The 27,745-nt window shown below is 36.8% G+C and overlaps 2 protein-coding genes across 4 annotated transcripts in view; one reads left to right on the top strand and one right to left on the bottom strand.

Moving 5' to 3' along the window:
• kif18a (kinesin family member 18A) overlaps positions 1–7,472 on the bottom strand; it is a 28,340-nt gene extending 20,868 nt beyond the window's left edge. Inside the window, exons 1-6 of the mRNA XM_041983316.1 lie at positions 7,327–7,472; positions 6,060–6,405; positions 3,276–3,433; positions 2,660–2,764; positions 2,349–2,459; positions 1,931–2,128 (exon numbers count right to left, since the gene is read on the bottom strand). Coding sequence (XP_041839250.1) covers positions 1,931–2,128; positions 2,349–2,459; positions 2,660–2,764; positions 3,276–3,433; positions 6,060–6,375 — 888 coding nt within the window. The 5' untranslated portion in view covers positions 6,376–6,405; positions 7,327–7,472. The remainder of the gene's footprint in view (positions 1–1,930; positions 2,129–2,348; positions 2,460–2,659; positions 2,765–3,275; positions 3,434–6,059; positions 6,406–7,326) is intronic.
• A 40-nt stretch (positions 7,473–7,512) lies between these two features.
• Positions 7,513–27,745, top strand: part of mettl15 (methyltransferase like 15) — a 72,398-nt gene continuing 52,165 nt past the window's right edge. Inside the window, exons 1-2 of one of the 3 annotated variants that reach the window (XM_041983358.1) lie at positions 7,513–7,593; positions 9,053–9,289. In XM_041983358.1, the coding sequence (XP_041839292.1) occupies positions 9,068–9,289 (222 nt within the window). In that variant the 5' untranslated portion in view covers positions 7,513–7,593; positions 9,053–9,067. The other 2 variants (XM_041983363.1, XM_041983351.1) reach the window with 2 other exon arrangements.

The raw sequence follows: 27,745 nt of genomic DNA on the forward strand, positions 1-27,745 counted from the left end.
ATAAGTCGAATGGAGAAATAATAGATGCAAGCACCTCCTCTTTTATCATTTCGCTGCTCCCCACATGTAAGCAGAACACACACATCTAGCTTACGACGTCAGTACAAAGCCCCCACTTCCTGGTCTACCGTAATAACCCCTGTAATCCGCAGGCACATTACGCAAATAGAGTCAGCCTATATACTAGTGTTGTGCGATGTGTCTAACTTTGTGTGTGCGATCCAGCAGCTCAGTGCGTGTGAGAGTGAGCGTGAGCGCAGAGGGAGGAGAAGAAGAGCTTATGAGGAACGAGAGTAGCAGAAGAAGAAAAGGTGTGAAGAGAAGAGACGGAGCGGTTAGGCAGAACAGTCAGGAAAAACAATAACGGTGCGTTATAATAAAGCCGTTTCTCAGCACAACCGCTGTTTCCTTTTTTTTATGGTGCTCCACGCCGTGAGCGGCGAGAGAAGAGAGTAATTGGGAGTTAACCCCGAAGCCAACTCCACTTCGGCCCTGGAGAGGACGGATCTCCCCCGTGTCCTCCGACTACTATCGGCGGATAAGAAGCGGGAATGGTTAACACTAGCGTATTTGACAAAATACACATTAAGAGCAATGCCGGCTAATCGAGAGGTTTGGGAGGATTCCCAGTGGGCTGCATTACTTTTGGGCCGGCGTCCCGGCTTATGTGAAAAAGGCGCTTTTATTTATTTAGTTTATTGATCTTTGAAAATGTGTACTTGCATTATTATTATTATATTAGTTGAGAATGGTCTCAAAATGACACATTAGCGCTTTGCGCAATATTATCGTTTATCGCGATAATTTCTGAGAAAATTTATCGTACAGCTAAATTTGTTATCGTGACAGGCCTAGGTTTGCACAGCATTTCCTAAATACATGCGGCCTGCTTGTGCCTTGTCTCTTGAGACTTGTGTGTAAAGTGAGAAGACTACTTGACAGGTTAATGTATGCAACTGGAATGAAATAATACCCAAATACTCAGCTGACTCACCCCTTCCCAGGTTCCAAGTTTAATACCAAGGCTTGAGTGGTTAACTTCATTTAACTACAACCTTAATAATCTTCAGAATTTCCTTAATTAAAAACAATTAGTGTTAGGCTTGAAACTTGGTAAAAGCATTTGTGTTTTTTTGTTGTAAATTTTTTTGGGGAAAAAAAAAGTAATAATAATAATAATAAAATAAAAATAAAAATATATTAAAATTAAAATTAATAAAAGACAATAAATAATTAAATAAAATCTAATACAATAATAAAGTGCTGCTGCAGCTTATTAAATTGCTTTCTCTTTACAAAAAGTAATCACCAAAACCAGCTGTTAGTGAGATATCCAATATGTTCAAATTAAACACTTTATAAAACTTAAAGTAAAAGAATACTTTCCTCTCATTTCTTTATTACCGAAAAAAACAAAACAACAGCAAAAGAAAAAATAACAACAACAAAAAAAGTTTTCTTGGAATGAAAGAGCAGACAGGCTGTGAAAGATTCTGGAAAATGGGAACAGTACTTGAAACACAGACTGACGCTATAATGTCAAAATGACATGGATACAGACAAGATTCACAACAGCATGAATTGATATTCATGCTGATAATCCAGGGCCTTAATTCCCTCATTTTGCATGACGGAGACATGGCTGGAAAACAATAACAGTGCAGTTTGTATGAGCAGTGCACCATGCCTCTTGCATTTTTATGAAGGTGTGGTCAAAGCTGTCAGGCTATAAGTGTCAATTACCTCAGTACATTTCAGTGCAGTTATTTCAATTAAAAGTATAGTCCTCTTTTTTACACCCTTTCTTTTAGAAAAAAACAGTCCTCTTTGGTGTGGTTTATTTAGTTATTTTTGTCACAATATTTATTATTTATAGTGTAGTGTGTTTGTAAAGTAAAAAAAAAAAAAAAAACAAAACAAAAAAACTCACCTTTGGGTCAGCAAGAGCATTGATCACATTTCCCAGGGCAAGGAGGGAGCGATTGATGTTAGCGCCTTCTCGCAGGCGTGCTCCTTTGGCGTTGGTGGCGCTAGCTCTCTCTGAGCCAGCAAGATCAATTAGGCTCATTTTCGCAACGCAGACATTAGGATTGAGGCTGGCAGTTCTGTCCTGCTGTCTCAAGTATATCTGAGGAACAAAATACAACATGCTCAGTTTAAGGAACAAAGTATGACAGATGACTGAAGAACACAAGATCCTTTAAATATTTATTGACATACAAGTAAGTGCCCACTTGGTACAGTCTATGCATAAACAATTTAGAAATCATGCTTCATCTTTTGTAAATTATTTGTTATACTAAAGGCTTATTATTCATTGAAGTTTCTGAAAAACTGGATTGTAATACCTGAAATACAGCATGTGATCTGGAAGAGGTGGCATTAACATCAGTAGGATGTTGAGTCCTGTTTCGATTTCCAGAATCCAAAGCCTCAAGAATGTGCTCTGCAGATTTGGGCTGCAAAATATATTTTTTTTAAATAAATAAATACATATTGAGTGTATATATATATATATATATATATATATATATATATATATATATATATATATATATATATATATACACATATATATATATAAATAAATAACACATATATAGAAACACTCTGCTTAGTATTTATCTTTAATATGTTTCGCAAGCAAGTTGCTACAAACCTGATGCAGTGTGAGGCCTTGAACAACCACTCCTTTAGAGCTGTCCTCTCTGACAGCAAGAGGACCAGCATTAGCCAACAAGTCTCTGATCTGTTCATTGTAAACCTGCAAACATTTAACAGATATAACCGTAAATGGCAGTAAAATAATCAAACATAAGTATAGATCAGTATTTCTCAAACCTGGTCCTAAGGAGCCACTGCCCTGCATGTTTTAGAGGTAACCCTACTTTAACATACCTGAAGGAAATAAATCGCTTAACAGGCTTGCTAAGAACTTAATGAAGAAGTTCATTAATCTGAGTCAGGTGTGCTGGAGTATCAACACATATATAAAACATGCAGGGTAGTGGGTCCTGAGGACCTGGGTTGAGAAACACTGGTATAGATTAAAGTCATGTAAGACATACAAGCAGTAAAATATTTTAGGCTGTTGAACCGAGCAGACAAAGTGCTCTTAGACATACGGTGAAAAAGATTGGGCAATAAATAAATGTTCTAAACCTATGGTCAAAGTATGAAAATCACTTTCACACAAAAATGAACATGCTCTGCATTCATACAGATATAGCTACACTAAAAAGCACCAAATGAAACGCATATATTCAGACATTCACCTCAAGATATGAGAACGCAACAGCAAACTCTTTCTCCTCCTTGACATCATCCATGCGTTTGAACAGCTCTTTCATGGTGCGATACATGACCCCTGGGTCATCCTGTGAGCCTAACATGGTGTGTGTCTTTCCTGCTCCAGTAGCACCATAAGCAAACACTGAAAAAAAAGGAGATAACTCTTTACAAATGAAAGGCTGTATAAATTACAACAATGCTTATCCTACTAAAACCTCTAAAAGACCACAAACAGAAGGTGAATAAAAACAAGGGATATGAGCAAATTATAGCTCATGAGCCCAAGAAAACAGCACTTATTAAGACGAGACAAGATCATCAGTGTCAAACGTTGCTTTTAGAAAAGAGTCCAAAGGTGGTCATAGCCTCCAGGTCTGAAAAATTATGCTCATGAAAAAGCGACTTAAAACAACATTCTTTCTAATTACTAGCAGGGTGTGAGCTCTAAAAGCTACCTAGAACAGAGCCAACAGTTGAGAACATTAACCTAGTAGGTTAATGTAAACCTACAGAATTTCCCAGCAGTCTGAGTGAACACTATATATTGGATTTCGACAGTGCCTCATATCTACATCGCACAGTTACACATATTGGGTGCAACTGACACAGTTCATGTTGTCACATGGTAAGTTCGAGAGCTGGGCATCACCACTAAATTGCTAAATCAATTTGATTAGATTTACAACAGCTTGATTTGATTCAAATAAATCTGATTCTGTATTGATTAATTTACATATATTTATGTAACACCAATTTTTCTTTAATATTGAAACAATCTCAGATACTATTTTTAAATAAAACATTGAGCTCGTTTACATGAGAATCAAAATATAATAATGTGATCTGAAAGGTCAGTGTTACTGGTCAGTGTTTCCCCCACTGGGACTTGTTGCTCATTGAGAAGAGTAAACAATATTTCCTTTTGCATCAGTCTCCAATAACACACACACACAAAGGCTAGATTTATATATATATATATATATATATGTACACACACACACACACACGTAGTGTAATTGGTGCACCAGGAAATCGTGCACTGAAAAACGCCCCACGTTGTTTACAATTTAAACTGCGATTAATTGCATTATTTGTTTTTAACTCATTACATTTTTTTGCAGTCAATCAGAATTAACATGTTAATGTCCCACTCCTACTTTTTTTTAATGTCCTTATGAAGACTGTTTTATTTAGTGGAGTCGCTCTTCATATTTTTATTGCTCAGATACCATGTTGACGTAACATAACTTAAAAAGGATATTGGATCTATTTTAAGCACGGCTTAGAAATGATTACAGTGATGATAGAATCAGCTTGTTCCAAATTGTTGAGCATATTTAAGATTTTAAAACCTTCACATAACAAAAGAAAAAAGTAAATTAGTATTCTGTATACATTAAAGCAGGATATCATGTAAACCTCACTTCTATTTAAAGCCTTAAACAAAATACTTTTAGAACTTAGTTACAACAACCAAGGTAATACAGTCTGACTCTGTATCATTGTTACTTACCACACCTCTGGATTTCAACAAATAAATTAAAATAAGAAATTTTGGTTATTACAAAAATGCAAATGTAAACTCGATGTTCTTTCTTAAGTTCATCTTTCAAATAATTACCGTATCAATGCTTGGTGAATGTTTACAATTTGATTGATGATACTGGATCGCTGATCGTTAAATTGATGTAGATTAATATATTGTTACACCCCTAGAGTTAACTGAACTGCAGACTGTGTTGCTAGATTAATGTTCTGTAGAGGAAAGTTGTGCTACAGTAACTCATAATATAATTGTATAATTTAGCTTTGGTTGTTGTTGACCAGCTGCAGCCAAGACTTGTTATAATCATGGTTGTGAGACATTAAAATAGAGAGCTGTAAAACTGACAGAAATATTTGTAGGTACTACACAGGATGTTTTCTGTGTTGTCTAGGCACTGTAGTGGAGCCACTCCCCACTGCCATTCCTCTCTGTGGTGTCTGCAGGCCATTTCCCTGAACTGGCAGAATAAGTTGACTGGACCTACACATTAGGAGTTCCAATAAATCATAAAGAATGCAAAGGTTTTTGCCAGGTAACTTAGAAGAAGTTCGAAGAAAACCCTGTCATGACCCTTTGGTGGCTCAGAATCTTATAAAATATTAAGAAAAACCAGGAAAAGTATGATGTGAGTCAGGCGTCCTGTTAACACAGTTATTCTGCTGATAATGTGAATTTATTCAAACCAATTTACTAATTCTATACGACTGGTAAATTGGTTTGAACAGATTCACATTATCATGTTAGATGGTGCCATCTTAGAGAAATAATAACTGTGTGTGTGTATCTATCTATCTATCTATGTATATATACACACACACATATATATATATATATATATAGTGATATATGTATCTATCTATCTATATGTACATATATATCTATACAGAGATATATGTTTATCTATCTATCTATCTATCTATCTATATATATATATATATATATATATATATATATATATATATATATATATATATATATATATATATATATATATATATATATATATATATATATATATCTCTATCTATCTATCTATCTATCTATATATATATATATATATATATATATATATAATCATGGCTGTAAAACAAATTGTTGGCGCAATGCTGATATATCATCCCCCCTTTTGATGATCTTGTAAATCTGTTAACAAACAGATGTTGCCAAACACGTATCATGCAGTACTTCCATCATGCCTGGTAGCTGAACTGTAATTTGTTACCTGTGCAGTTAAATCCATTCATCACACCATCCAACACTCCTTTAGTGGTGCTTTCAAAAATGTCAACTTGAGTCGAGTTCTCATTGAAGACATGGTCAAAAACAAATTTTAGGTCTTTGTTAGCCCTCTTGTTGATGTTTCTGTTTCTTGCTCTTTGTGAACCAAAACATGACATGTCCTCTTCCTTGGGGTCAAATATGAGCATGTGGCTATCGACGACCTGGACAACATTTCGACAGTTTTCCTGCTTCTCTCTGTCATTGGTTGGTCTCACCCGAATAACCACCTTTACATGGCTGCACACGTCATTTGCCATTGCGGTTCCTTTGCAGTGACCAAGGTGTTGCTGTTAAAAGAGGAAAAACAAAGGTTTAGAAAATTTTATATTTGTAAAATTCAAAGACCATTGTAACCACGATAATTAAAACCATACAATTAAATCTAAGGGGAAATTGGTACAGATAACTGTGACATTGAACCCCTTATTCCTCTGCTATGCTTTCACAGCACCATGTCTCCATTTATATGAGCTTAACTTATATTATTTGCCTTAACACATTATGATAAGTTGCAATAACTTCATGGATACAGTTGCAAAACCAAACAGCACTATTACTGTTTTGACAACATTTTCACATCAAGCCAAATGAAGAGGCAGTCCGATTGTCATCCCATTACTGCTTCAAGTTTTGACCATTTGACTATTATTACTATATTAACTGTTATCTCGGCCACCTCTTTGTCAAGCCACTAATATTCAAAGTCAAAACACCGTGTTAAAACCTTTTCTTCAAGCTAAATAAAAAGTCTGTATGAGTTAAGAATCATTCTTATTTGTATGTACAATGGGAAGTTGTCTTGTGGTCCACTAGTCATCTTCAATCAAGTATGAATGACTGATACCACTTACTAATTATTTGTTTGCCATGTCTGATCCCTAAAGAATTGCAATATTAAAATAGTTAAAGAGAAACAGTTTCTCTCCATTTAAAATTTACTGGTTGACAATGCAATCTAATAACATGGCTCAAACGCTGCCTTACAGACAACAGTAACAAAAAAAAAAGTTTACTGCTACTGAGCTACGTGCCGTGTAGCACGAATATTACACATAAACACACATTGCTTTTATGATAATTAAAAAAATGGAAGAAAAAAAAGCAACAGACGTTAACTTTGCTGGCTTGGCAAAGGCCTGCTAGCTAGCCAGCTAACTCCTGATTATTTTCAAACACTAAGTTAGCTTCGTTCTTCGTTGATGTCTTACCTTTTATCGCTAACGGTTATCTCTCATTTCTTTACAACGGTAACGCTATGTAGTACCACACAGGTTTTTTAATAGTATAAAAGAGTAAGTTGCTAGGGATGCACAACTAGCTGTAGCTAACACGACAAGCGCCAATATTTTTAAACACAAGCCTTCTTCCTGTGTGGCAGCAGATTGGATGTGAGACACAGGACGCTGGGCGGACCACAGTGACGCAGAAGGCACGTGAACGTTACAGAAGGTGGAGCTACTCTGTGATCTACTACGGTAAGCTCATACAGTGGACTTATTCGAAAGGGAAGACACGTTTGTTATACAGGATACGCACTTATTTTGGGTTAAACATTTTTAAATGACACACAAGAACTTTGCGTCTATTTTGTGTATCGGTTGCTCATGTGTGCAGCTAATATCTAGTGGCATCTAACATGGTAGCATAGCAACAATATCTACTTAATCGTTCCAATGTTCCAGGTGCACAATGACAAGCCACACTGATCTCTTCCGAGCACAGTGTGTACACGCACACGTAAGAAAGGGCACGATATGTTGCTAAACAAAAGTCAGCAAACAGTCTTTTTCATTATATATGCACGTCACGTTTGACACTTGTTAGCATTACCAAAACCCACGCATCCATCGATGAGTAAAAAACTAACCTGATTAAAAACAAAATCAGTTTCACTGTTATGTTGCTCTAAAATGCCAACATACACAGGGACTTGCGTTTAGGTGAAAATATCGTTTCTGTAGCCAAGTCCTTCCTACGTGCTGTTGAGAAATATGCTAATGTGACCTCCTTCCAACCTCTAGCTCGTGGTTAGCAGCCATCATTTAGTAGCTATGCTAACAGTTAGGGTGAGACAGGGAGTCACTAAATTTTTGTTGCCAATCATTAGTCTACCAACACTGTAATTGTCTCTTAATTTTTCATTCATCAGTTGTACCATAAACCTCCTAAGTTTTAGACCTCAAAGAGCAACAACAATTTATTGAAGATGAATAGAGAAACATGAAAAGAAAGTGGCTTCTATCTGTCCTAATCAAAACAATTGCTCAAGGCAGGCATACCATGTCCACATCAGAGGACAAGGCAGCAAAAAGACATTTAAGGTGAACTATGAAAAACAATGTAGGAGTATAACTTTTCAGTTAGTGTCATGCAGGTGATATCTAACAGGTGAATGGAGACAGTTGGGATGATTATTCTAGCATGGTTACTATTATATACTTGTACTTGCATGATTAATTGTGACAGTTTTGTTTCATGCATAACATTTATGCATATCAAACAACATTAAATAGATCAAAAATCACGTTCTGTTGCACTAAATGGGTTTGTGCAATAAATCGAACAATAATCATACATCACTCATTCCGGTATGTCTTTTACAATATTGGCCTTATTCTTTCGTTTTACATTGGAATTAAATGTTCCAATGTAAAAGATGCTGAACTCTTTTCTCCTGAAAATACAAAAATCTAAGATGCAAGCTGGTGCATTCTGTCCATCTGCGAATCTGTGTTGGCCTAAGAATACATGTTTCCAATAATCTTGTATTTAATAGCAAAGTTGCATTAAAAATAACACATTAGCCCTTTTATTGATGGAGCTTAACTTTCTAATTTTGTTCAATCTTTTGCCGCCTCTTACTCCTCTTGATTGCTATGAAAAAATTCTTTCTCTTAGTAAAATTACATAATTTTGGCCGTATTTTCTCCACAGATCATTACAAGGATCATGATTTTTCACTCTAACTCAGTGATAAGGAAAACAAACTTGGCTGTGTGGAGAGCATGGAGGACATTTACATTGAGCCTGCATTCCTCAGTTGGTGCATCGTCCAGTACAAGCTTCCCAGACAAATCTGAAGAACAGTCTGCTGTTTCAGCTGAAAAGTCCCCTCACATGCCTGTCATGGTTAAAGAGGTGCTCCATTATTTAGACATCCAGCCAGCTCAGGTATGTTTTCACCTTAGTTATCTGCAAGCCTTTGGTGTCCTTGAAGGTGTAAATGTGTGTCTAATGTAGATTTTCATGTTTCATTCTAAACAGAAAACAAGTTGACTGAAGACAGATTTATTTAATGAAAATATATATTTTTTGCATTGTATATATATATGAATATTTATCTAGTCTTTATCATGTAGAAATTTAAATAAATATTTGACATCCATTATGAACATAGAAATAGTTGTATATTTATGAATATAAATTGATTTTAAAAAAATCATGGCATAAATTTAGTGGTGTTTCATGACAGAAAGAAAGCATTTTATAATTCCTGTTTTGAGTACAACTTTGGCACACATCTACTTAGTATCTTGTACTTTGGCTTTATTATATGTATCATGTTACAAAAGCCATGACACTCAACAACACTGTAATCCAATTCTTAAAACAAAACAATAGGTGGGCAATAGGTGCTGTAATTACTTTTACCCTTGTGACTAAGAATTGGATTTACATACCTTTCTTTGAATGTTATGCTTTGTTATGGTAGCTGTATTACAGTCCACTGGTTCTGCATAAGTTGCACTATGTCATCTCAGCAGAGGCCTTCACTAAGAGGACAGTTCAACTCTGGTTATCATTAGGCAAACTGACTGAACTAACCTTAATAATGAAGATTTTGCTAAGCAATACTCCAAGCAGGGGGGTGTAATGTGTAGGAGTGACTGATGTAGCACATCACAAGATCCAAAACGTCTAATGATTAAAAATTTTGCAGAAAAAAAACCAAAACAAAACACAAAAAGCACAAATTTACTCTACCACTTTTTCCAATTTAGGGAAGCTGGAGCCTATCCCAGTGATTATCAGGTGAGAGGCAGGTACACCCTGGGCAGGTCGCCAGTCTATTGCAGGGCAGACAAGAGAGACAAACAACCATTCATGCTCGCCCTCACTGCTAGGAAGAATTTAGGGTGTCCAACTAACCTAAAGCTGGGTACACAGATAAAGATTATCGGGCTATTTTTCTCCCGATTTTGCCCCGTCCTGACCAAGGACAGCAAATGTCCGATTATCCCAAGCGTTTCCTATAAAATTATCATTTGGTCTGAGGTGTGTTAAGAGTGAATTCGTCCCAACAACTCTGGAACAGGTCATGGCTGACGGTCAGAAGTACTGAACATGTTCAATATTTACAACCAAATATCTTCACGTGTGTGTGGAAAGCCGACGACTCCTGAGTTGTGACTGTGTGGATTGTGACATGGAATGGAATCAGGGAGCGAACTGACTGGGAAACAAGGAAGGATATAAAGTTTGCGTTCACGCCGTCTCCAATCTGTTATTTTTTTCAGTTCTGAATTTTTCTGTTAACTGTAGTTTCAAGACCACTTTCATTACTTCATCATGTATGTCCTCAGCCATGCTGGGTGTTGTGTTTTCTGGATGTTGCCATGGTTCTTCTTCTTTGTTTTTCCAGTTGTTGATATGATTATTGGAGCACCACACACACAGTATGATCAAAACTGTTAAATGCCAGATTTTCTCTTCATGTGGGCGGACTCTTAACAGATAAAAAAATCTCATAAGATTTAAAAAATCCTTATGTGTGTACCAGACCTTATGTGCACTTTTTGAACTTTGGGAGGAAGCTGGAGAACCCGTAGAGAACGTGCAAACTCTGCACAGAAAGGCTGCTGTTTGAACCCCTCCCAGTTGATAATATGTTGATAAGATATTTTACTTAATTCCTCTTTTATAAGTTTGAGGCAAGCATCTCCTTCCAGAGGTGCAGACAGGTAGTCAAGACGTCTTGTCACGTGAACATTCACATAAGTTTCATGAAAGTGATAAAAAATTTAGAGGAGACAACCTATTCTTTTATTTCAGAACTTAGTAGTGTGTTAACTAACTAAAGCTAAAACACTTTTAGAGTTTCCAGAAGTAAAACAAACAAAGACTCGCAACAGTTGTTGTTGTTGGTGGCATTAAATGGGTTATTCTGCTATGGAGCAGGGTGTGTTTTAGCATGATTTACCATGGTAATACACCTCTGTGAGACATGAACCATCTTTATTACACTAAAAATCCAGAGCTGTACCTGAAATTACCTCAATAAGTCACTAATATGTCATGGTAGAGGCCTCAGATGAGCATTCAGATTTGTTGTTTTAAGCTATACTTACATTGTTCTTTGCAGACTTTATGTTTATTTCTTCTTATTCTTTCTTATTAGATTCAAATCTTTTGTAGACTTTAGATTTGAAATTTGATGGGGTTTTGTAAACTTTGGAAAACTGTCGGACATATTGATTTTGTTTTCACTTTGCAAGCAAAAATGATAGGCATATCTGGTGCTTTTGCTGATAGATCTACTCCATGCATCTAGTGTATATGGCAACTAATGAACCATTAAAATGGTGTGCAGACTCTGCTTACTCTGTGTAGTACTATTGGAGACCCACTCATGTTTTACTTAAGCATTGATGAAAATCTCTCATTAACTTTGTGTGGGAGCAGAGAGCGACAGGATATGCAGCATAACCTTAGTCAACCAATGTTGAACTGCAGAACTGGGCAATTTACTGGTTCATGGCACATTTAAATTAATTTAAGTGTCAAATGTGATCTCAAATACTCACTTAAGTAAAATAAATCTGTGTGTGGTTGTACTCACCTAATTCATTTAGTGCTTTTAAAAGAAGTAACTAACAGTTTCTGAAGGTTGTATATTGCTATATTTTTCAGTATGCCAAATATTCTTTCAGAAAAAGTGTTAATGTGAAATAATTCAAACAATGCAATGGTGTCATTTTATTGCTTTATTTAGCTATTACAACAATTCCCCTCAGCATGTTTCACCCACTGATGTATTGCCATACTAAAAAAAAACATGGATTTTGCTCTGTCTGAAGGCAAATCTGATGTATGACTAAACTCTGTCTCTAGATTTACTGTCCATGCTGATATTTGCAAGAGATTAAGTCATATTTTTGTTTTCAGGCATTGTTATCAAGTCTGCCTTGGTTGCTGTGGTAATGGCAAAGGCATGTAAACTCACACTGAGAGGTGTTTCTCATGTCCCTTGATTCTGTCTCTTTAATGTGTATCAGAACATTTTATAGCCAGCTATTGAAAACGATCCTATTAGTTCTGTTAATTTGTTTTTGATTCTGTATAAATGATGGTAGACGTTTTCAGAAATATTTAGCCAAATGTGCATTTCTTAAAACCTTACCCATCTTTTTTTGCAGGCTCAAGATAACTTTTAAGAATGACCTCTAAACAGATCACTTTTTACTTCACTGAAATGACTTTTGAAATAATGTTAACACATCACATAACAAGGCACTCATGAATTGGACAGGTTGCTTGGATCTTGGCTTTGACTTAATGTATGTACTACCAGGACAGATGGGCATGAGTCAAAAGCCTTCTGGTGTGGCAGGCAGCATAGGAGATAGGAGGAGAAGTGGTGCCCCCCCCACCCACCCACCCATATAATGCATGGTCAAGGCACGTGGGGGCCATGGGTCAACAACTTAGTCAGGAATTGTGCCACTGTAAGGCTGTTGGCAGGACACAGGGTGCTGCATCGCTCCTGCCTGAACTTTAGCACCTCTAAACTCCTCCGCTGCCCGCCCATTTGCCAACTGTCCCAAGACAGCTTGCCAATCAGATGCTATTAAAAACAATTTGATAGATTTTTTTTTTTTTTGTACAGTAAATGCTGCAGACCTCACTCAGTCTGACATTCTGTGTAAATGTATGGTCACACATTTAGATGTTCTATTTACTTATTTATTTATGTGAACACACAATGTTGCTGCTTCACTGGTTCTATAACTTCTGCAACATTGCAACCTCTTTAGGGCACTGACACCAAATATAGCTTTTACTTTAGTGCTCATTTCATAGTGACATTGACATTTTTTGTTACCCTCAGTGATGCAGTTAGAAATCTAGGTTCTGACATGAATCTGACAGAGCTGCCATTGAAGTTCTCACATTTGTGGTAGGTGGATAGCGACACCAAGAACAGATCTGTTGTTGTGTAGAGGATAACCTGGCCTTATTATTAGGCCAATGTCCAAACAGATTTTAATTTGATTTGAATATCATAAAGACAAGAAAACCAGTATTGTGTGGTTGTCTGTCAAGTAAGGAAGCCCAGGTGTGAATGCAATAGTTAAGCAGTTATGGGTGTCAGTGCAAATTCTGTGGTTAAACTAATGCGGGAAAATGAAGCCCTTTAGTGCCATGCTGCCTCCCACACAGGACGTCTGGCTGTATCTTTCTGTGCAGGTAACTATTTGTGTTTCTAGTCAGCATTAAATTTTCACAGTTGTACAAATTATCATTAATGTTGGTTTGATCTGAAATGATCATTTTTCAATTGTTCTCAAACCAGAAAAGATCTGTGAGTTGGTGAGGTGCTCAACACTTTGGTTCATGCTCAGATATCAGAACTGGATTTCATTGAAAATTAGTTGAAATGATTTGATTTTGCTGTTGTCTTTTCATCAGGTGTCACTGTTAGTTCAGAATATTTGCTTTTCTTCTGATAGATTGTATTTTAAACAACATTGATGCTAAATTTTGTATTAATGGGCGCTCAATAAATAAATAACTAAAAAGAAAGCACAAAAATATTATATGCAAAACTAATGGTATTCCCATCAGTCTATGCACTTACTTAGTAGACTCAACAGAGGGTACATACAGTATTAACATGTCATTGTGAGCTTTGCCAGCAATTACAGGTGATCATTTTTGATCACATTTGATCATGTGATCATTCTTTACCTTGTTCAGACATTTTACTTTCCTTGGTGCTCATTGTTTTGCTTAGTTTTTTTTTTCATGTTTCTTTTTTTTCTGTTGTTTTGTGCCTTTTTCTCATTTTAGCCTTTCTTGTGACAGCTACCTCACTCCATTGTTGTGGTTTAATAAGGTGATCTGGCAGATTTAGTTTGGCCCATATGAGAAAAAATAAATGAAAAGAAACATTATCTGGTCATCTGTTAAAGTTTTTTTTTTCTTTTTTTCTTTTTTGTTAAATGTTCCCTATTCTTAGAAAATAATTACAGGGTACAAAAAATATATGTAGATAAAAGATAAGTTTACTTCTTCTTCCTGTGATAAATACTTACTATACAAAATGGCAGAATAATAAAAACAAAGAAAAAAAAACTACACCCAACAGTGTAAAAGATACACACTTTGATTCTTTGGATCCTTTTAGAAAATGTGACTTTTGTCTTAATGGGCTCCCACAGGGTCTCCGCCCCCCCCCCCCCCCCCCCTCCCCTTTTTTTTTTGTCATGGTTTCTACTACCTGTGAAACACTGTTAAACATTAAGATGTGTGGATTTGTAAAGAGTTCTCCTACAGTTGCCTGGCTGCAGAAAATTGGTGATTGCACCCCTGTATTGTTTACCAAGTCATATAATAACAAAATTGTAGCTTAATTTGATTGAGCACGAGGCTAGCTTAGCATGTCTTGGAGTCATTAATTATAGTGGGAATGCAATGAGTTGTTAAATTGTGTCATAATCTTTTTTCGTTCTTGTTTCCCCCCCCCCCCATGCATGGTCTTCTCCGTCTGTTTTTTTTTCTTTTCCTATACATTTGTCTTTACAAAGCAAATGTCTAAGGCAAGTTATCTGTACAACCACAGGCCAGACATCCATGCAATTAAATATTTATTTCTGTTGTCTCCAGGGGATTTATTTATATGTACTACAGATCAATTAAATATTGAACAATGACGTTCTTTCTGCTGTGCTTCTTTTATGGTACCAAAATTAGAGTTGGTGTCCTGTTAGACCTATTATTGGCCATGTTGGCACATCCAGAGAGCTTAACAGTTACTTTGGTGAGCAGTGATGCAGTGTTATCACTTATCTAAAAGAATGAAAACTATTTTGTGATAGACGCTTGGCCAGTGACTCCTTATATTTATTAGGGGAAGCCAGTGACAGCTGGTGGGACTCACCTTGACATTATGCAAACAGGACCAGAGCTTAAATGTGAGACTCAGTTAATGAAAAAACAAAAAACAAAAAAACAAAACAAAACAAAAAAAACTTTGAACTTAATAAACAGAAAAAGTAGGATTTCTTTGTTCCCTTGCTTTCTTCCACTCATTCTAGTAAATGTCCTTATAAAAAAGGACACAGTGAGAAGTCCTTTGCTGGTGCAGGCTTGTAGTGAAGGAGACCTCTACAACAGATTAATGAGCCATCAGCTATGAGTCCAGGGAAAGAACCCTGTGCTGCTTCAGAAGGAGAAACATGCTGGCTTCTCTTACATTTCAGTCCCAACACACTCCCCCTTGTGGAATTAATGATACTGTAATGTATATTTACTATTTTAGATCAATATTTGAGCAGTTCAACATGAAACTTATTGTTTGCAAGTTACACATTATATCTAGTTATTGACCTTGCATAAAGACATATGTAGGTCTACTACATGTAGCTACGGTTGAGCACAAGGACAAAGCCTATAGCTGCTGTCTTGTTGCAAGGATTACAGCATGTGTGTGTATCCATGGTATAAAACTGGTTGTCACTGGTTGTTGTAGGGTTGTGATAAACTTGATAAACATACATTTTCAATATTAGTGGATTCTTATTGGCTTTATTAAGACATTTCTCAATCAAAAATCACTACTTCATAGTTAAGAGTTTTGATATACTTCTAGAAAATGCAATCTGACAATATTTCTGAATAATCTTATCTGTTTTTGTAATGTTGGTTGTGACAGTCATCCAGCTCACCATTCAACTTTGTAGTAATGGTTATATGACAGTTCAAAATGTGCTACACTGTTCAAAAATGACACCTGCTGTCCAAGACACCTGAAACCATTCATTGTCACCAGTAGTGTTGGGATGTCAGCATGTATCAGTAAATTTTGTTCAAGATAGCCTTATTGTCACTGTAAAAAGTATAGCGATATTTCGAGCAGTCCACAATGACAGATTTAATGAAAATGTGGTCCAAGCTAATAGTGTAGTCGGGTTTAGCCACTGTCCCAGACTGAATGATGCCACATTTCTAACAGGCTAATTTTATGACCTGATATGCTATATTTATATTATATGAGTAGTTTTAAGAGATAAACAGAAACAGAACCTTAATTCTGAAAATATAAATTAAGGCAACATCAGTAAATAGGAAAAAAAATTAAAGGAACTAAGTTATTTCTCTCATCTTTGGTAATTGTCAAAGCATTAGAAATATTAGAGCACCTTCATGTAGAAAATAGCTGATTTCTTCACTGAGCTTTTCTCAGCCAAGACTTAACAACTGATGACAGTAGAAATTTAGCTGAAAGGATGTAGCAAAACAGACTAGCTTTTTGAGAGCTGCATTTTAGATTTCTTCTACTATTTAGGTTATTTGTCTCTTTGTAATTTGCACTATAAAAATGCAAGTTTTAAAATTTTTGATGGAAAAGCAGCACAGGCTGCAAGTATAAGTGTAAGATATGAACGAGTGGGTGAGTGGTTATGTGTTTTAATATCAGTATAATTTTTGTGGAATTTGTAGCTTATGGAAGTTAGTTGTTAAGATGAAGGAATACATATGTGCATGGGAACATGGACATTTTGATAACTGTTGAAAGAATCACTTAGTTTGTCGGATTTGTTTCAAAAATCCAAATGATCCCAAACTGCTTAAATAATGTTGAGGTTCATGCTCTGGGGAAGATTTATAATTCTATGTGACCTGTTATTACTGATTTTTTTAGTCCAGTTTTTGGGTCATTTTGGTATAGCCTCAGCCTTTTCTCCCTGTTTCCCTCCCATGGAGAAATTTTCTTATGAAGATTTGGCCAACAATTGATCTTCTAGATCATGTGTCTTTTTCTGGATTTTGTTCCCAATCTCTTAAAGGGGTAGTGAAAAAATATGTTTTTTTTGAGCTGTAAACAAATTTGTTGCACGGTGGTGTGGTGTTTAGCACTGCAGCCTCACAGCAAGAAGGTCGCTGGTTCAAATCTCGGCTGGAGGGAGGTTCGAACCTTGAGGGCAGTGGCCTTTCTGTGTGGAGTTTGCATGTTCTCCCCGTGTATGCGTGGGTTCTCTCCGAGTACTCCGGCTTCCTCCCACTGTCCAAAGACATGTATGTTAGGTTAATTGATTACTCTAAATTCTCCCTAGGAGTGTGTGCGAGTGTGAATGGTTGTTTGTCCCCTATGTGTTGGCCCTGCGATAGACTGGTGACCTATCCATGGTGTACCCTGCCTCTCACCTGTTAATGCTGGGATAGGCTCCAGCTTACCCGTGACCCGTAATGGACCAAGCGGTACAGAGGATGAATGAAACAAAAAAAGAAAAACAAATTTGTATTTTTTTTAGTTTATTTTAAAAACTGGATTTTGTGTGTAAAAAATGGCTACCTCTACAGGGTAAAACCAGGTTATGTTTTTCGTGACATAAAGAGGTTATCTGCGTCACGAGAAAATTTTAAGCTCCTAAGATACAGATAGATGGGTTCTTGCCTTGAAGGCATAGAAAACTACGCCCACCAAAGCATATGAAAGGATGTGAGCTTATATGGTGTAGATTTGCTAGTTTCAGACTTCTTTTCTTTCACAGAATTTTTGATGAAATATTACTGCAATGGGACAGATTGGTGCTTTTGAGGGGTGTAAAAGTAACACCGGACTTTATTCTTCACCTGCTGATCCTCATCTAAGGAGAGACAGCAGCTCAAATCGTAGCAGCAGCAACTTACAGCGGCACTTCCTGCAGCTGCCACAACCTGCTGCGAGTCTCCACAGCTTCCCAGAGCTGCTGGAGCTGCTGACAGGGCAGTGCAACAGCGCCAATGGTTCAGACTGATACGGTTCAGGACCATCTTGTTCTTCTGTAGCTGAGGAGATTCAGAAGGGGAAAAGTCTTCCACCTCAAAGACTGCTCTGTGGCATAGGTGCTTTGTAAATCTCACTTTGCATCTTGCCAGTGAGTTGAGCTGCTGTCTGTCATTCAATCATTGCCCCCCCAATCCTCGCAGTTTCAGGCATTTTTCAAATTCAGCAGTGGGTGGAGTTACGAATAAAGTAGGGGTGTAGTTACACTTTAAGGACATCAGATTTGCCTGCTACTTTTTTTTTATTTTTTGGTCCAAACAAGTTTCCTCAAGTTTTTTTAAGCACACGCTGTTCACCATTATGATTTATACTAAATTTTCAGCTAGTAACTGTTTAGGACAAACCATTTTGGTGCAAAAATATTATGTCTGTCAAGGCATACAGCTACTGTATTCTAATTGAAAATGTTAATCTTGAATAGCAACATTTGACGCAACTGTTGGCCTAGCTTTATAATTTTGCAGCTTTACACAGCTGCTTGAACTTTTGACCTCACAACCAAGACTAGTTTAGTTGACACGTTAATGCTAATAAACACAAAGACACGTAATTCAGTGACTCGTGAATATCTGCATACTGCTGTATCGCATAACTTGCATCAAGTGCTGCCAAGAGCACCAATAGAGCACCGTGAGGGAGCCTTTTAACTAACCACACAGACTCTGGACTGTGGAGAAATTCTCCACAGTAGTTCTCAGAGCTTAAATAATAAGTGTAAAGATACATATTTTGATTAGCGATATTGTGTTTTGAACCACCAGGATACCATATACAGTATCAGTTATTTTCCGACAATATGAAGCATAAACCTATTACAATATACCTCGATTTTAAACTCTTCTTGTGGTTGCCTACCAGTTTCCCTCAACAGATGGCACAGTTGTGCCATTTAGTGGCATTTAACGGTTAAAACACATATTGACTTTTATATTAATAAACACAGTTAAATGGTTACCATCAGTTACACTGATCCGTTTGTTTAAACTGCAGTATGGATACACACTACTTAAACTTGGTGGGACTCCAACACAGTAGTTTGAAGAGTATATACTTTTATTCAACACTGTAAAATAATTAAAGTGAAACACAATCAGAAAATTTAAAACATTTATTATATCTGTATTGATATTTGTCGGGTTTTAACACTGGACATAAACACTTTTTAAGATTAAATTTCCTTTGTGTGACATCATGTGTTTACTGACATACTTCCCAACATCAGTAAGGTGAAGCGCTTTTGTGAATACAAGCAGAGGAGTAATATGATCTTGTCTCTTCAAATTAGTTAAAAGCCTGAAGTTGCTGTTTCAGCTGTGCAGTCTGTGGGTTAAGAGTAAATATCGAGTGCATGAAGCTGGTCAAAGCCTTTATTTGCTGTTTTTTGGATAATTTTCTGTGTCAAATTAAATTAGATTTGTTTTTCCAACTTTTGAATCTTGTGAATATACCTTAAGACTGTTGTAAAGTGTTATTTGGTACATTCAGTTTCTGGATGGTCAGGGTTGTACCAAAGAGTCTTTTAATTATAGAAAGTTCATGGTCTAAAAAGTGGGCTTCTATTTAAAAATTCAGTGACCTTTTTTTGCATATGATGATAATGACAATGATAATTATTATTATTATTATGATTAATTGGTTATTTCTTTTGCAAATTTGTCTGTTGTGCATAATGCACAGAAGAAAGTTGCTGTATAATCTGGAACAAGGAACTTTTCTCTGGAAAATTTTCCGCTACAACTTCTGGATCTTATCAGTGTTATTCTTTTCTATTTCTATTTCTATTTCTTTTTTTTCTTTTTTTTTTTTTTTCTTCTTTACACTCCTTTTTTGGGAGCACTGAGTAGTGAAAGAGGAGGCTGGTAAATAATTAATCCTTGTAATTAAACACTCCAGCCAGGGATGCTGGGGCTGATTGACGGCCAGATATTAGGCCCTTGTCTCATAAGGTTGCAAGTTTAGTCTGAGGTTATCAGTGGCCAGAAGAGTCTTTCTCCCTCCCTGCCTCATTACTTTCATGAGTAGAACATTTCATAGTGGAGCAGTGGGTGGGGGTGTGGTGTGAAGACAGTCTGGGACTTCATTAGCCAAATGGGGTGCCTCAGTCTACAGAGCACCAAATTGTTCTGCCTTGCTGGGCAGACAGCCCTTTTGTGGACGCTTTACCACACTGTCCTGTTAGAGTTGTATTGGGTCTTTGGTCTTACTCATTCCTCAACCCCCCCCTATAGATTAGCTCACCATTCCAGTTTTGCAACATTGTTCACAAGGCTGGGTTTGGTGTTTATAAAGTACATTGCTTAATAGAATCTAAATCTTCCCCTAAAAGTAAGCATATTCCCAAAGGTTGCACCTAATTAATGTTTAATTGAATTGCTCATAACAACATTGACTCTGTGTTAGTTGGTTGGTGGAAGAAAGAGAGAGAGAGCGCTGTGGGTGTTTGACAAAGGAAAATCTCTACAGCTGATGCTTACACGTAACACTTAAAAAACAGTGTATGGCACAGCGGTAAATTGGTGAAGAGAGTGCTGGTATAAAATCAATTCCAGAGAGTTATATTTACATATAGCTATGATCACAGTGATTTAGATTGTAAGACTGTATACTTACACACATCCAATGTTGCTTAAATTAGTTGAAAATAAACTCAAACCCATCCTTGATGTTGAATTGATACAATTACATCAGGCTTTATTGCAATATTTACATTTGTTCCCAGTGTGCGAGTGTGGGTATGCTAATCACATGCATGCCCTGTGGACAGCTGGATTGAGATGACTCATTCTTGCAACACATCTTCATTCGGTGAGTGTGTGTGAGGTCCAACAACATAATCAGTCATTTTAGTTGAAATATGGTCGGAATAATTATAACTATTACAAAGTCTAGCTATGATTACTGATTGATTTTTGCTTTTATTAAAGTCACAACTATTTTAATTTTATAAGACTGAAATTGTGCAAAAATAAATTATCAAGACACTTTGACTGTGCAATGCTGTAAAGTAAATGGGGTAATTCTACACTTTACTAGACACTCGATAGTTGGGGCAGAGGGGAAAACTATTGGCGTCAACTTACCAGGTGTTAAATCCCTTTAAATAGCTTTTTTGCCTAAAGTCTCGTGGCAGAATCAAATTGAAGGTAATTTACAACAGGTGCACTGCATGCTTTCTTAGTTATCTTGCTCAGCATGTGTTCCCTCATGTAAATGAACTCTTTTGAAATCTTGTTGCACCTTTTCTGATAAGTCAGTTGCAGTAAATTATGTGTAACCAACATTATCTGTATTTCCATGACATTCGTATGAGGTGCTGTTGTTCTCAGCTTGAGCACTCCCACTCCTTGCCTACTCCTTTTTCTGACTAATTTGGCAGGGAAGATCATGTCCGCTCAACGTTACACGACTCTGCTGACCTTAGCCAGCACCAGACGTTTCCTCACTCATTTCTCATTGTTCTTACACCATGTCATCCCCCACAGTTTAACCAGAGTGTTCTTGCTTTAAATTAATCTTGTATATCTATTCAGTACATCATGAGCACAATGGGTGGCAACATTTTCTCTCATCTCATGTATTCGAGGGAAGGCTGAGGACCACAAGTCCAAAAATTAGCCATATCCTCTTGTTAAGCATAATTCGTGAAAGGCCATTTGTGCTCAGGATCAATACATATCTACCTTTTGCTGACAGGTCCCTGAAGGAAATACTATTCACTGCAGCAGTATGTGATCCAGCAATATTATGCAGAGTGGGAAGCTTTACAAGCAAACCTTCATACCCCCCAGACATCCAAGAACTCCACAGGCTCACCATTGCTGTCAAAGAGCTAAAAGATTAATGTCTGAAATTAATGGCCTGGATTGAGCTAAAAGTCAAACATTAGATAATTTCTTCCCTCAAGCTTGGACAATGTTACTATATGGATTTTTAAATGGTATAAGTAAACATACTAAACAATAAAACCAAGACAGATCAGTTAAATCAGCAAATGAAAATGTTCACTTCCTAACTAATAATAGCCACAAAATAGCAAGAAGTGTTTTTAATCACCATGTTTATTAAACCCCCATGCCTACAAGTATGGATGTCACTTTTTACTTAGAGATTAAGGCATATTATTTCTCCTTTCCAAAGGAAAAAAAATGCTCATATACGGAAAATAGAAGAAATAGAAAATGTTTCTGGTTTACCTACAGTTTGTTTGGTAACTTTTTAGCTCAGTTACACAAAAATGTAAAGATTTTTGAGACATTTATAGAGTCAGTAATTCTGTTTAACAGCCATTATAGACACAAAACATTGGTTTACTGATGGTAGTAAAGTCAAAGAAAGGCCCAGGGCAGCTTTTATCGAAAACTGCTTATAGTTCTGCAACATGAAGCGCCCCTCCAAAGATTTTCTTCAAGACCACCCCTTCCCTCTAGCCAACTCCACTGCCCCCACTCCATTGCCTAGTTCCTTTCATTACATTGTCAGTCCAGTCTCAAACTACTGGAAGCATCATCCTAAATGCCTCTAGATGTCTTTTTCTTATTACCAAGCCTTCTACCACGTAGTCCTCATTTAGCTTGATTCTTCTTTGCACTCTCTAATGGACTTGGCCCTGTTCTTCTTTTGTCTTCTTTTAGTGCCATGAAATTCACCTTCAGGAGAGAAAGCCATCTGTCCCGATGCTTCTTTACATTTTGTGAATATAGTTAGACGATTCCGCCCCCTCTTTTCAGTTTGGCTCATGTTTTCTCTTAGGCTTTATACGGTTTCCATTGTTTCCTTGGCACACTGTATTGACAGTAGTGTCACACTTAATCTTTCAGAGCATGCACCAATGAACCAAGTAATCATTTTTTAATAAATCCAGGGCATCATTTTGACCTTATTTCTTGTTTCCTGTTAAAACAAACAAAAAAAAAAGTAGTCATTCCCGTCATAGTTTGTGGCTAACCAGTGGAAGTTAGTAGTCTCTATCCCATATTTTAATTATTGCAAATTTACAACATAGCAGAATAATGTCTTATCAAGGTTAAACAACCAGAATGAAAATAATTTGTTTCCATTTACATTTAGGATAGCCTTCTGTCAAACACAGCATTGGTAGTTCCTACACTGGGCTTACACTTACGTGCCACAGCCATAGGTAGTGTGAATTTACAGGTTAGCAAACTGTGAAAAATAGGATTGGCCACTTGCTGCAATAGTTCAGATGATTGGTTGTGTTTTTTTCCCCCCCACACTCAATCTTTATGTCTGGTTGAGTGATAGATCTTCACCTTTTTCACAGCAGTGTTAGTGATGCTAGTAGTAAATCTCTACTTACAATCAGTATGGTTTTCTTTAAAGGTACAATGTGTCAGAATTATTGACATCTAGTGGTAGAGATGGGCAAAGCAATGACTTCAAATGCCAAGCACATTTGTGAAGTGGCCAAAATTCTTCCAGACATAAAACTGTTTTGCGAGTAGATCGAGTGGCCACAGGTACAGTGATGACTGCACTACAGGTAGCTACTTCAGCATTTTGTACATGTGTCTTCTATTTACGTTTTTAAAGTGTTACTTGTCCCAAACAATACTGTAGCACCTATCAAACAAAGCCGATATTGCAGTTTTAAAGCTCAGAGGGTCCTTACTTAATACACAGAGTTGTTTGTATTTTTAGAGACATCATAGTAAAAATAGTGGCTTCAAAATGGCAGCTATCATGGCAAATAGATATAAATGGGTTATTATAAGATAATAAAAACATACAAATTATTTTAGTAAAGTAAACCAATAAAAACAAAGTTTTTATTGATATATTACATATTTCTGTCATTGACCTTTGAGTTTATTACATACTACAATTCTTTTACCCTCAAGGCATAAGATTAGATAGAAATAAATAAAGAAATAATGACCTTCATTCATTTGAAATGTTCTGAACACAGGTTTGGATATAATGTTTGTTTGTACACTAACCTACACAGATTTACATCAGACTCTAGAGCTTCTTCAATAAGTGGCTTCTTGTCAAAGTGCCACATATTATCTTATGTTGTTTCTGTTGAATCTTACACTGATTGTGTGACATATATAGTATAAAGTTATAGTAACTTTTGCCCCATTCATGCAGCAATAATCAATGATTCTCTGAATATTAGACATTCACTGGCGTGTAGTGTTACTTGGAAAATAACCGTTAATATGTATCATATAATATTTGTATTGCCCTTGACACATCAAAGCTAAGAATCCGGTTTTGCTATGTGGAAATATGATTTCTTCCTAAAGATTCTGTGTTGTAAATAATACATTTCTGTCTGTCATGACTGTTCCACAAAAGAAACTTATAATTACCAGAGTGTAATTATATACTACTTCAGCATCCTTACAAGAACTAGAACTTACACCCCCATTGTTTGTGGTTTATCTCAAGTTTATTTTTCTTATGTTGTGACCGCCAAGCTTGCTGCATATGTGCATCTTAATTTATTAGTAATTGCTTGTTGTAATTATACTACAAGCTTTCCCTTAGAAGTTTCTGCCATTCTTCTTGTCAGTGGAAAACTGCTACTTTGTTGTGTGAGTATCTTAAGTAGTTTTCCAAAACACAGGAGTAACTGTGTCTTGGGTCTTTTTGTCTCATTGTAATGTGAGATTATGTCTCAGGGTGATATGCACTCTGGAAAAGGTTTTCAATAAGGATTGCTTTATGTTTTTCTGCATCCATTTTTTCCCTTTTCTTCACTAGGCTCTCATCCCTTGCTGCTGGATAAAGGCCCACATAATGATGTCGCCACCACCATATTTGACTGATATTTCATTCACAATGAGAATTGTGGTTAAATTGCTAATTCTTTGTTTTGAATTGTGGCTGCTATATAGAAGAAAAAAACTCAGCAGATTGTCTTTTTGGGATGAATGGCTTCTGTCTAGCCATTCCTGATTGGGGTGCTGTATTGATGATTGTTCTTTTGTGATGTTCTCCCATCTCCACAAAGGAACTTTGGACTATTGGTGGTTTACAACTCGTTCTGTTCAAGAATGATGGATGATCTTGTTCTTTTGGACATTTGTAATGATGCAGAAATTTCCTTGTGTCCTTCCCTAGATTTGTACCTTGATACAATGCTGTCTCTTAGGCCTACAGACAATTACCTTAATCTCATGGCTGGGTTTTCTTCCTGACACATACCATTAACTGTGAAACCTTTTATAAACAAGTGTACACTTTACTATTTTTGTCCACTAAACACAGTTGAGTAAAAATGGACCCCAGTAAAGATGCCAAAGGAACTCGGTAGATGAGTTGTAATTGCCATTACAGAGGTTCTAAATATTGTTCATGAAGAAGATCTATTATTTTTTCTCTTATATCCAGATTAACCAAGCAGTCAGAAACTCATTTTTTGCCTTATTATTGTTGCATCATTGCAGAGAGAGAAGTGTGTGTAACTGTCTACATAGAAAAGAAAAGGAAGTCACTGTAAAAATATCTTTCTGCACTGTACCTTTTTATTTGATGCAACAAACTGACTTTCCTCTATCAGCAAAAAACAAAACAAACAAAAACAAAAATGAAGATAGTTCTTTAGTATCAAACTCTGTGTTCATTATTTTGCAATTAGTAAATTAGCAAGAAAAGCAACGTGTTCTCTAGAAGACTTAAGTGTTGCAACAGTAACTTATAACCCCTATTAGACTTAGAATCAGTAAAATATGCTGCCTGGCCAAAAAAGATGTCTCCACCTGGATTTAACTCCAGGCTCTTCGAACACTAGGCACCATGGTCTCTGGCTGGGGCCTTCCTCTGCTGTCTTCTGGGTGGGTCCAGGCTGGTCTTCATAGTGGGGTGGCTAGGGTTCGTGCTGTGGGATTTCTCCTGATTGCGCGGGTCTCTGGGCTGCCCTAGTATGCTTCTAGCCTCCGTAGAGATGTGGTCACATTTGCACAATCACGCTCATTCCTGATCACTCCTCATTCCTCATACTCTGCATGCTGACACAGTGACAGTTGTCCAGTGGATCTATACATTAAGAGCTACTTTTAGCTTGATTTAGGTTTTCTTTGTGTTTCTGGTACTTTGGTGTTTGTTGTGATACATATTTGTGTTTTTTTTTCTTTTTTTTCTTCTTCTTTTTCCCCACAGCTTTTCATCTTTTAGGTGCTCCTGATAAGTGTCAGCTTTGTTTACCTGTAAAAGCTATAGGAAATTCTCTGTTGTGTTTCCATACAGGTGCAGCAGGTTGTCAGGTGTTAGGTTAGATTGAAGGGTCGTTGCCTTCTGTCTGTTGTATCTTTGTCTCCTCTTTCTTTTCTCTACTCTTCCTTTTACTTCCGTTCACTATTCTCCTTTTTTTTCTGTCTCCACCTGGTCAGGTCCAGCTAGATTATGTAAATTCCATAATTCAGAATAAATAAGAATAAAAAATAAAAAGAATAAAAACAAAAAATAAGATTTCTTTTTAAAGAGGAGACTTACACCCATAAAGTTCCCCTTGACTAAACCAATTTGTCCAGCACAACACAGCAGCTAGACCATCAATCTGCTTTCTACGATGCTGGACAGGACAAATTAGAAAACAAAACAAACAAACAAAAAAGAAAAAAAACAAACAAAAAAAAACTGTCCAATGCATTATTAAAAACTGGAAGGATAGTGGGGAACCACTGTCTTTGAGGAAGAAATGTGGTCGGGGAAAACAAAAAATCCTGAGTGATGTTAATCGTTGATTACGTAAACGTTTGGTGAAATCAAATAGACGAAAAACAACAGTAGAGCTCAGAGCTATGTTTAATGGTAACAGTAAGACCATTTCCACCAGCACAATGCGAAGGGAAATCAAAGGATTGGGACTGAACAGCTGTGTAGCCATAAGAAAACCATTAATCAGAGAGGCTAACTGGAGAGAAATTCAACTTGTTAGGAAATATTAAGATTGGACTCTGGCGCAATGTAAGAAGGTCATGTGGTCTGATGAGTCCAGATTTTCAGCGTTCCAGAGTGATAGGAACATCAGGGTAGGAAGACAGATAGGTGAAGTGATGCAGCCATCATGCCTAGGGCCTACTGTGTAAGTCTATGGAGGCCGTGCTATGATCTGGGGTGCCTGCAGTGGGTCAGGTCTAGGTTCAGCAACAGTATGTGCCCAAATAATCAAGTCAGCTGACTACCTGAATATACTGAATGAGCAGGTTATTCCATCAGTGGATTTTTTTCTTCCCTGATGGTACGGGCATATTCCAAGATGACAATATCAGTATTCACTGTGTTCAAACTGTGAAAGAGTAGTTTAGATAGCATTAGACAAAATTTTCACACGTGGATTGGGCACCACAGAATCCAGACCTGAACCCCATCGAGAATCTTTGGGATGTGCAGGAGAAGGCTTCGCGCAGTGTTCGGCTTCTGACATCATCAATACAAGCTCTTTGTAAAAAAATAAAATGCAATACTGATTGAAATAAATCTTGTGATGTTGCAGAAGCTTATTGAAACAGTTCCATGGCGATTGTGTGCTGTAATCGAAGCTAAAGTCCCAAAAATAATTAGAGTATGACCTTTTTTTGTGGTTGTTTTTAGCCAGACAGTGTGAATAG

Source organism: Melanotaenia boesemani, chromosome 1, assembly GCF_017639745.1.
Source record: "Melanotaenia boesemani isolate fMelBoe1 chromosome 1, fMelBoe1.pri, whole genome shotgun sequence".
Taxonomy (NCBI): domain Eukaryota; kingdom Metazoa; phylum Chordata; class Actinopteri; order Atheriniformes; family Melanotaeniidae; genus Melanotaenia; species Melanotaenia boesemani.